General features: G+C 34.5%; 1 protein-coding gene across 1 annotated transcript in view; it reads right to left on the reverse strand.

Annotated features, from left to right (window-relative positions):
* Positions 1-12,142, reverse strand: part of LOC107687335 (catenin delta-2-like) — a 175,535-nt gene that overhangs the window by 33,622 nt on the left and 129,771 nt on the right. The window contains exon 9 of the mRNA XM_016484616.1: positions 1,718-1,850. Within this exon, the coding sequence (XP_016340102.1) occupies positions 1,718-1,850 (133 nt within the window). The remainder of the gene's footprint in view (positions 1-1,717; positions 1,851-12,142) is intronic.

Raw genomic sequence — 12,142 nt, forward strand, 5'->3', positions numbered from 1 at the left:
TTCATAGTTATATCTTAATATATATTAAATTATTATGTATATAAAATTCAACTCAAATATTATCAATACAAATATCACTTTAAATAGGTGTTTATACGTCAAAAATGACATTTAATTTATTAAATATTAATTTAAACTCTCTTTGGGTTTATATATATATATATATATATATATATATATATACAGGGCCTAAAACTAACTTGCATTAAAACCAGAAAGAGCATGACATAGTAAAGAGATGCAAAAGGGGCCAAGAACTGTCCCTCTCTAATGCCTGAAACCTCACTGGAGTGCAATAGTTTCTCTTCCCACACACACATGGAAACAGGGCCTAAAACTAACTTTTTGCCACACCTGCCAATGGCCAGTGACGTGATAAAATTTACCAGCCAAAATTTTTTTTTACCAGCCATGAAACTCTTTTTGCAAAAACAGGCAGTCATTACTACTACAATGACTAAACATATTTACAATGTTTTTAATTTTTTCTTTACTTTACTTACAAGAAAAACAACAACAAACAGATTTATTGATTTGTATATATTTTTTTGTCCCTAAAAAACATTGAGATTCTTGTTCGGCAAACGGAGCAGGCCATTGTGTTACACCTGTTTCACATACTCAGTTTGCAGTGCATATGTGGTGCGTATTTTTTTCCACATCCATGTTAACAGATTAGAGCAGGGCTATATAATTAGCTTCATTTGAGGGCCGAATTATCAAACTGAAAATTTGAAGGGGGCCAAGGGGATGGGGGTCGTTCCGATCTCTTTCTGGGGGGACCTATAAAATTAGAAATTACATTTTAATCGAAAATTTGAAGGGGGCCAAGGGGGTGGGGGGCATCCCGATCTCTTTCTGGGGGGACCTATAAAATTAGAAATTTAATTGAAATCGGAAACATTAGTGCTGTCTGTCAATCAATTAAAAAAAATTATTAATCACATTTTTCTGTAATTAATCATGATTAATCGCATATTTATAGTCACAATTTCACATTGAACCTCCAAATTAATGTAGAAACAACATGAAGATAGTATATTTTAAATATGTTTAAATGGCATCTTTTTACTAAGTAGTATATTATTAATGAAGTATTGATACAATACTGCTACTGGTGTCTCTATTAAATGCATTTACCCTCAATTTTACCTATTCATTATAGCCATTCAACATTACAGTATAATTGAAAGCCATTATTTTTAACATTTTGCTCCCGCAGATTTATTCTCCAAATTTAATTTCCTTGTCCTAAGCCTCTCTTAAGCCTCTGGGATACAATTATAGAGCTGCTGTGTGGAGAACGGCTGTCAATATGCAGCTTTCCGTGTATTGTTTGGCTGTGCTATTAGTGCTTAATTACTGGTGCAATCCAGGGCACTCTTCATAATTGTGAAAACTTACTTCTGGGAGATCTACCATTAGAGACCTGGCATCAAAATTCAATAAAGGGGTGAATTATTTGTCAATGATACGTACAAGAATTAATTTCACGCAACGACACATATCAATAAAAATCTTTCAGTAGGTATTCAACAACAAGAGTTTTCCCAAGGTAACACAAACTTGTGCCAAAACCCAGCATTCAGATCCCACTTTCAACACTAATTACCTTCTACAAGGTCACAAAAAAAAGCTTTCTGAATAGATTTTGCCTACAGATGTGCCTTGGTAAGCAGGTATATGATCATTACCAATGATATAAAGTAAGATTTACCTCAGCTTTAATCTTGTTGTCTCCAAAGCAGAGGTGTTGCAGATATGCCGCTGCGTTGGACTGAACTGAGGGAAACTGGTGCTGCAACATCTGAATGACTTCAGGTAATTCAGGATCTCGCCAACCGAATTCCCTACAGAAAAAGAGAGAGTAGGAGAGTGAGTTTCACACTTCTGTTGTACAGTAGGTGGTGAAATAGGACTTTTACTGTACGTTGTAGGCTGGCAGACCTGCACCATTACTGAGGACATCTCTAACACACGGAGGTTAAAGTGAAATAAATGTCTTTCCAGAAACTGTTACAGGGAAAATGGTTTCCATTATTGTGTTATTGCTCTAAAACAGTGGGCTCGGAGAAGTGGTAGGAGTTTACAATTGTGAATGCCTGTGTGTGTGCGCGTGAGAGTGTTTCTCTCAGTGAGAATGACTAGATTTGATCATTTTCACTGATGTGAAAAAATGGGTTTTGGGTTTCTGATGATCTACAGAACCCTACTGCAGGTATACAGTATATTATAACATACAAACACACATATGCACATAAACACACAGACATATACACACTAATACATACCAATATAATATTTATAATATATACAATATATATATTTTAAGTCCATATTAATACTGTATTATGAAATATTACAAATTATAATAACTGTTTCCTATTTTAATATATTTTAAAATGTAGTTTATTTCTGCATCATTACTCCAGTCACTTCAGTGTCACATGATCCTTCAGAAATCCTAATATGCTGATTTGGTGCTAGACTTTTTTTATTTTTATTATTATTATCAATGTTAAAAACAGTTGTGCTGTTTAATATTTTTGTGGTAACAGTAACAAAGAACAGCATTTATTTAAAATAAAATATTTTGTAACATTTGCTTGCTAAATATTAATTAAAAAAATTACACTAAATTCAAACTTTTGAACGATATAGTATATTAAAAAATATTTACAAATCTTTTTCTGTGTTACTGTGTTACCGTTACCTTTGAAAATCAACTGCTTTTTTAAGTGTAACGTGTTTTAGAAACTTAAAAGTTTAATTTAATTGAAATCGGAAACATTAGTGCTGACTGTCAATCAATTAAAAAAAATTATTAATCACATTTTTCTGTAATTAATCATGATTAATCGCATATTTATAGTCACAATTTCACATTGAACCTCCAAATTAATGTAGAAACAACATGAAGATAGTATATTTTAAATATGTTTAAATGGCATCTTTTTACTAAGTAGTATATTATTAATGATGTATTGATACCAATACTGCTACCCAGGGCAGGACTTAGGGGGGCGGGGGCCCCTGGGCTTGAGGTTATGTTTGGGCCCTATTCCTACACTACAAATGCCCTCAAATAGAATATCATTATGGAATAACACAAAATACACAAACATGTGCTTTGAGGTTCATAAATAGTACAATTAATATGCAACATGTCTATGCTATAGTCAAAGTTTAAATGTAACATTAAATATTCATTATAATATAATAAACAGGATGTGTTTTCTCAGTTGAGAGATCAAAACCCTGAAATAACTGAGAAAAAAAAAGCCAGAGATGTTGGCTTATTAGTATTTTAAAAGTTGTCATATATGTGTCCTCCTATGTGTCAGGTTCTTATTTAATCAATAAATTCAATCGAATAAAAAGACATGCTGGCTATTAACAATCAAATTAATTCACTATCAACAAAATCCATAGATGGATTGTGCAGAAATGTTAAGTTTAAATATAATATTTTAATGTAGAAATATTAAATGATTGCAAAAATGAAATAAGCTACTTTTTTTAAATATGAAACTACAACCGCCAGTAGGTGGCAGCAAGTGACTGTCTTAATGAGTGAGTTGAATCAATCGATTCGTTTAAAAAGCGGATTCAAGTTTGCAAACGACTGTACTTATAGCCTGATTGAATCATTTGCTGGTCCGTGTAATGCTGAGGAACAAAACACTGTTGTAAAACAGTGGGCTCGGAGAAGTGGTAGGAGTTTACAATTGTGAATGCCTGTGTGTGTGCGCGTGAGAGTGTTTCTCTCAGTGAGAATGACTAGATTTGATCATTTTCACTGATGTGAAAAAATGGGTTTTGGGTTTCTGATGATCTACAGAACCCTACTGCAGGTATACAGTATATTATAACATACAAACACACATATGCACATAAACACACAGACATATACACACTAATACATACCAGCAAAACGGGATTTTGTGTCTGAAAGTTACTCTTTAAGATGTTGTTTATTGTACATTTGCGATCGTGCAGATATTGGGAAAAAAAAACAGGACTCTTTTTTGTGTGATAGGCTAAGTCCTATATCATAGGCATAGCTATGTTATAAAAACAGAAACTCATTAAATTGCTATTTTTTTAATTTAAAATCATTTTGATGATATTTCTTCCCCACTATGTCTAATGGCAGTAAGACGAGAGAGAGCGCTCAAAACTCAGATGATCGCATAATTTAGTGGAACATTAATATAGTAATATAGAATCATCCTCTGTAAAGAAATGCAAGCCCAATGGTAAGTCCGGCCATGCTGCTACTGGTGTCTCTATTAAATACATTTTCCCTCAATTTCACCTATTAATTATAGCCATTCAACATTACAGTATAATTGAAAGCCATTATTTTTAACATTTAATAGGCTCTGAAATATTAAGTAATTTTAAAACAATCTTCACATAAACTATATGCATAAACTATACAGATTAATCTTGATTCAAGCTACAAAATTTAATCAGCGACTAGAACAGTCGAGTGATTTCTCTTTTTCTTTTGTTCTTTGATTTACATCAATGACAGACTTCAGCAGGTTTTACTTTTTTTCTCCAATATAGAAATAAGTCTAAAAAACAAGATTTGTGCCAACTCATTTTTTTATTAGATTTTTTTCATGTCCACTATAATGGACACCAGGACTGAAGAAAAATAAAAATCCCCATATTTTAACCATACATAATAAGTAGAGCTTGTGCACGATAGTTGAACTAGTGTTTAAGATTTTGAAAAGAACACATACTATAAGAATGAACAATGCAGTAAGAATGTGGAAAAAAAGGTAAGATGATATGAAGTCTCAAAAAAACCTGTTTGATCCTTTTTGTTGGTTGAAGTAGGTGAATCTGAGGATATGTATAAATGTCTTTGTGTGTATGTGAATGGGTTTATGTGTACTTGCTGATTGTTTTGATGAATATATGATTGTGTGCATTATAGCATCAAGGCATCAGTGTGTGTGGAGGGGGTGTGAGTGTGTGTGTTGCTGTGTATTCACTGATCTCACATCCACTATGGCTGTTTCTCACTAAAACCAATGAAAACTTGATTGACATGCTATGGTCACTTTGATGACATAAATGAAATCATATTAATATTAATTTCATTAATTAACATCAATGTTCATAAAACAGAACATTAGAATAGCTCTGCATTTAGCTTTCAAATACTTCCACAAGTTTCTCAAACGGTTATACAACTAATTCTTGAGGTGCTGCTGATATCTTTCAAGACCTGATGTCCATTGCAGTATGTGTGTGTATATATATATATATATATATATATCCTTTTGACATTTGCTTTTTTCCAATGTGAAAATAAGTCTAAAAAACAAGATTTGTGCCAACTCATTTTTTTATTAGATTTTTTTCATGTCCACTATAATGGACACCAGGACTGAAGAAAAATAAAAATCCACATATTTTAACCATACATAATAAGTAGAGCTTGTGCACGATAGTTGAACTAGTGTTTAAGATTTTGAAAAGAACACATACTATAAGAATGAACAATGCAGTAAGAATGTGGAAAAAAAGGTAAGATGATATGAAGTTAAAAAAAAAAACAGTTTGATCTTTTTTGTTGGTTGAAGTAGGTGAATCTGAGGATATGTATAAATGTCTTTGTGTGTATGTGAATGGGTTTATGTGTACTTGCTGATTGTTTTGATGAATATATGATTGTGTGCATTATAGCATCAAGGCATCAGTGTGTGTGGAGAGGGTGTGATTGTGTGTGTTGTGTGTATTCACTGATCTCACATCCACTATGGCTGTTTCTCACTAAAACCAATGAAAAGTTGATTGACAGGCTATGGTCACTTTGATGACAAATGAAATCATATTAATATTAATTTCATTAATTAACATCAATGTTCATAAAACATTAACATTAGAATTTGTAGCTCTGTATTTAGCTTTCAAATGCTTCCACAAATTTCTCAAACTGTTATACAACTAATTCATGAGGTGCTGCTGATATCTTTCAAGACCTGATGTCCATTGCAATGGACATTAATTTTTTTTTTTTTTAAATCCTGTGTTCTGCAACTCTGAAAGATCTTCAAAATAACTTTGAATATTATTATTTGATAGTCTTAATTTTACAATAGGTGCAAGTTGATGAGGCTACCATAAATATAAATCTGCATATAAAAGGTAAAATGTGGGCTTCCTCCTCTTCTTGTCTAGTTGGTTAGTCATGTCTCTCCTTTGTGATGCCTGTAGCTCAATCAGATTAAGTTAGGAGTCATATCTTCATTGTGATTGGTTGATCATGGACCAATCAGTGACCAGGCATTGCTCATATTATGAAAACATAAAATTTAATTGGTTTAAACAAAAAATCATATGATGTCCATTTCAATGGACGCAGGGTCCGAAGGGGTTAAAAGCAGCGTTGTCTCTTTAAAACCTGATGCACATGACGCAGATATCTTCTCCAAACTCTTTACGGTCATTTAAGACTTTATAACTCATTTAAGACTACGTTTACGAGGTTACTTGCCAAAACCACGCATTTTGACATTTGTGTACAGCCGAACGAGCAACCTTTTAAACTATAGCCTACTTCACTGCACCGTTTCTGCGGCGTAACCCCAGGTATGTGTCGCCACATTGTCGGGTTATGAAGAATAAAGAAGAGAAAAGTTCATCTTCCGAAATGAAGCAGCAATATCTTCTCAGGTAAAAGTTATTAGAACCGTGTCTAGGGACAAGCTGGCCATCACTCAGCTCTGACCTTATCAGCCCGTTTGTATCCTATTATTTGATTCGCTCTTGTCGTTTATGACAGAACAGGTAACCAATCACGATGATCTTGTCTTCGGAAAAGATTATTTTATTCGCTTACGTCAGAAACAGCGAATCTCTTTAAAAATGGGCTGTTGTTCCTACTACATTGCATTGTTATATTTCGTAAAAATTTTACCCGCCAACTGGCAACTGACACTGTTACATATACTCGCCAACGCCGATTTTTACTCGCATTTGGCGCTTGGCGAGTGTTAATTTTAGGCCCTGTATATATACATATATATATTATATATGTGTGTGTGTATAAAATGACATTTATGTTGTATGTAAGTTAATATATAATATATTACACATTTATTTATTTATTTATTTTTTTTACGGTTTAAAGTTTTTTTTTATACTTATATCTTGATATATATTAAATTATTATGCAAATAAAATTCAAATAAAAAAATATTCTGTTTTTATATTTTAGGAGTCCTGCAAGTGAACCATCATATTTGGGGGTTCATGGCATCAAAAAGACAGTTGGACCATTTAGCAACCACATTGCAACGGCCTAGCAACCACACAAAAGATTCGTATGCATTTCAGTAAGTTTTGCACAGACAAGACGCACTGAGATGGTGTAAAAGTCTAGTTTACGTTCCTCGAGTTAACACATACAAACAACTGCACGCCTGTCATGCCCATTCTTTTGTTTTTGTGAAGAATTACAGAATATTTTCCACCTCAGAGTCCATCACTGAGCATGGCAGGCTTTGATAAATAAAGGCCCTAAACAAATGCCTTTTATCTAAGCGAGATTGCATTTGATAGAGATAAGAAGAACCACAGGAGGGATTCGGGAGGTTGCCGGTGTCTTAAGCCCTTAACCTGAGGGCCGGCACCACTTGAGGGCAGCTGGTCTCTCCTGCCTCTGCAAACAGACCGATAAGCATCAGCCTGCCTGCAGTTAGGGGCCCGTTCCTCCTGAGCATCAGTCTTCCCGCCCGCCAGCCCGTAATCAAAATGAAAACCATCAGCTGATAAGATAAGCATTGTGCTTTTTGATTAATTAAAACTTAGCAGGGATTCTCAATTCAAATGAAATACCAGTCATGTGCCATATAAAGTGGGGGAGGGTGGGTGCAGGTTTCATAGGCACTGTACTAAACGCTATAAAATGGGGCCAGTTGACACCATCAGAATAGTTTCTTTTCCTTTTCCCCCATCGATGCGCAGGAACTTCACAGGCAGCATGACAGAACTGGGGCAGAAGAAAAAAGTTTTCTATGTGTGTGTATATGTGCATTTCAGTGTGTTTAACAGAGAGGAAAGATCAGAAGTAGCACAACGCAATCCAATGCATGATCATGCAACCACACTTGTGTGCAGACAGCACACACGCATGCAGAGAACAGTCACCACGACTACAGTGTTCTAGATCTTCACAAGCGTCAGAGTCAGTTTACATCACAATCACACAGACTAAGTGCTTACATGCACAAAGACTATCAAACATCAGAAGGTTTATGTATGAATGATAATAATAATAACCAAAACCAAGGCAACAAGTAAACTTCTTTTCATGTTGAGTTTTCAGTTAAATCATTTATAACCTTTTCTATGGCCGTGAGTCGATTCCAAAAAGATTTGTAATTTTAGAGTATCGATAGTCAGATTCCACTCAAAGAATACATGAAACGTTCAGGCAGTTTTCCTCTAATCTAAACTACTATACATCCCAAAGAACCTTAACAGCAATGATTCATAGTTAGTGCTGCTTTAAACTAATACTATTTGTTTTCTCTGATGCTGGGAGTCAACTGCAAAAAGAATCAAGACTCACTGAACGGAGTTGATTTCTCTTTGGAATCATTTAATGTTTAAATGTTCAAGATGACATTATTTAACCGTTTTTCTTAATTCTTGTTTTGCATTCCTTGCTAATTAAATTTGGAACACGTTAAACTCAAATCAGACTCTGACAACCAGCTATTTTTCACTTCATCAGACAAGTGATCGTATCTTGGTTGATGCTTCTTGAGAATTGTTTACTTTTGCTTAGAACAAAACTGACCATTATTTACATCCCTTAATTAGTTTTGAACACTCAGATGTGCGCTTGAGAATCAGACATTTCACCAGTGACAACTGATCATATTTCATTAATACTTTTAGAACCGCTGAATTATTTACAACAAAACATTTAAATCTAGTGATAGAACAATAATGATCAATGTTGAAATACCTTAATTGCCTTGAATGCACAGCCGTGTACCACTGTACCACTGATACGTGCTAAACAACACTATAAATAAGGCATAAAGACATAACGGTGTGACATTCTGTAAAGCTGCATAATGTGTACTGTAAAAACCGCTATTAAAATAAATTTGACTTGAAATCTGAGTGATTTCACTTAAAACTAAGTTAAAAAGGACAAAAACACACAAGCAAATTTGTAAAACTTTAACTAAAATTAAAGTGAAAACAGAAAACAAAGATAATACCCAATTCAAAACTGTGGTTAGTCCCGCCTACTGTATTATGGAAAATATATTCATTTAAGTTGTTCAAAGTTAGGAGAATTTCAGAGTACCCCTACTAGCATTTATAGAGTTATATACATATGTTATAGATAGCTAGATAGATAGATAGAATGGTGTCATGCAGCAACTTCACATTCACTGCGGACAGACACAATTTTTTATTGCACCGTGTCTGGATTAAACATAATTGTCTAAATGCTTGCACATAATCAGACTGCAACACATGCAATGTTTCAGTGATTGAGGAGACACATTGAAACACAAATTCTTCAGCTCCCGCACAGACGCACACTCACAAATAAATGGCGTCAAAGTGGGAGAGCTGACACAAAAAGCTCAAAACAAAACCAGCTTCTCTTTCTGTATTCAAACAATCCGTATCGCCACAACGCAGCTCCAGGTAACAGCTGCCCGACAGCAGGATTGCACAATGAGCGTCCTCCACACATCAAAACTGGGGAGTGATGGGTCCACCCAAGATGACTGCTGGCAAGGCAATGGGCAGTGGCTAATGCGAGCAGACAGGCGTTGTCATGGCCTCCATCCAACGGCCTGCAGCCTCCCCTGGCCAGAGGATTATTTTTAGCAGATGTTAATAATGGACTCTCAGACAATCATCGCGGCCGTGTAAGCGAGAGGTGCTGTAAAGTGAAACTGGCCCTGTGATTCCTTTAATGGCCATTAAGTAAAATAACAGGCACCTAGCAACATTATCATGCATTTAAAGCCATTAATACAAGTACTTAAAGCTGCCATAGTGAATAAAGCTGATTTAATCTCCCGCCAGTTTGCGGTCGGACTCGGAGTTCATTGACAAAGCTGATTTATCCCACTTCAATCAATAACTCCGTCTGATTGTCTTACAACTACACCAGTTCCAAAAGGCAAAGGAGCAGTAAATAACTGGCACAGACACATTAACTGAAGCGTAATGAAGCCTGCCGCAAGAATTCAGAGAGTTTTGTTGCTCACACCGATGAATTTCGAGGAAGAGGTACAGCGACAGATACACAGTACATACAGAGTCCAAGTGACTCTATAGTTCAGGGCAGTGAGGTGATTTCCACCTACACGAGTCATGCACTGCTCTACTCTAATTTCATCCTCACAACCCATGACATTCACAATTTCACTTTTCTAATCCACTGTGTCCTCTTCAATAGGTTTGTTTGTGTGTGTGTGTGTATGCTTATGAATGTGTGAGTAGTGCATATATTTGTAAATGCAAAAGTTACAGTAACAAAGTTAAAGTAACAGTACTTGGGTTTCCATTTACATAATTTTAAGACACACCAAGATAAAAATTCCAAAATGTGCATAAAACAAAGCATATTCTCAGTTGAGGTGGATACTTTGCTTATTTGGTAATAAGATATGTGCATAATCTATGATGGGAACACATTTACAGAACAAAATTATAGATTATCCTTTAAAAGTTTGGAGTTGTAAGATTTTTTAAAGTTTTTGAAAGAAGTCTTTTATGGTCACCAAAACTACATTTATATATATATATCAGTGGTGTGCGGTGGTGTTTTAAAATGAGGAGACAGTTTTAGTATTTATATAATATAGTAAAACATAAATGGTAAAATAAATAGTAAAATATTATTGGGTTTACAACAGCTGTTTTCTATTTTTTATTTAACAAAATGTATTTAAAAATGTAATTTAATAATATATCCCAACGGCTGATAAAATCTGAAGTACAACCTTTTTTAGTCGGCCAGTCAAATAGATATAATCAAGAAGACCACCATCAATTCATCTTAAACTCAAGCGTATCATCTCCATCCAACAATACAGAAATATTAAACAATTAAACTATTTAAATTGCAATACAGGAGTGAATTAGTTAGATGAGTTGTATATCACCATACTAAATAATCATGAATTATTGCTGAACCACACATAAGTTAATGAGTTTTTAATAAGATAAGAGTCAAACTACATTCCACAGATGGCCTGATTTATTGATAAGCTTGAAGCCAAAGAAACGATATGATGATCCATAGATGCCCTCTGAAATAGGAAAAAATCTCCTGGGTAATGATCAAATTTCTTCTCAAGAGCGAGGGCTGGAATTTGATTTTAAATGAGGCAATTAACAGGGTAGAGTTCCTTAGAGAATCACTAGACTCCATCACAGGTAGTGGCAAATGAATGAGAGAGATGGTTATGCTGGGTAATGGTGCTGAAAAAACGCTGCCATCCTTCCTATGTTTAATACATGATTGTGACATATTTGCAGCTTTCAGAGAAACACAGAAGCCTGAGAGGGGTATATACATATATACGCACATTATATTTAATTAGATTTTTGTATTATATTACACATAGTTAATAATTTGTAACTATTGGAAACGTAGTGAATAATTACTGGAGTACTTAAAAATTTTAAAGGGGTCATATGATGTTGCTAAAAAGAACATTATTTTGTGTATTTGGTGTAATGCAATGTGTTTATGCAGTGTAAGGTTCAAAAAACACATTATTTTCCACATAATGTACATTATTGTTTTACAAGAAACACAAGGAGAGAGTGATTTACCAAACAACCTCCGGGGTCGGCAAGCAATAACTAGTTATAACTAGTTATAATTAATTATAAATATTTAGATCCGCTGTAGATATTTACTTGACCTCTCAGGGATGATTAATTCCCTAAGAAAAGTAATCTGATATTACACAAGCGTGTGACAAAAATGTTACGCCCCTTGCCATATTGTGCTTCCATGTGTCCCGGCGCGACGAGACAAAACCAATAAAACCGAGGCATTTGTTGCATCCAGTGGGGACATAATTACTGATTATAATGACTTATACTGTGATTTTACGCTTTG

This window comes from Sinocyclocheilus anshuiensis, unplaced genomic scaffold (genome assembly GCF_001515605.1).
Source record: "Sinocyclocheilus anshuiensis isolate Anshui unplaced genomic scaffold, SAMN03320099.WGS_v1.1 scaffold3679, whole genome shotgun sequence".
NCBI classification, from domain to species: Eukaryota; Metazoa; Chordata; class Actinopteri; order Cypriniformes; family Cyprinidae; genus Sinocyclocheilus; species Sinocyclocheilus anshuiensis.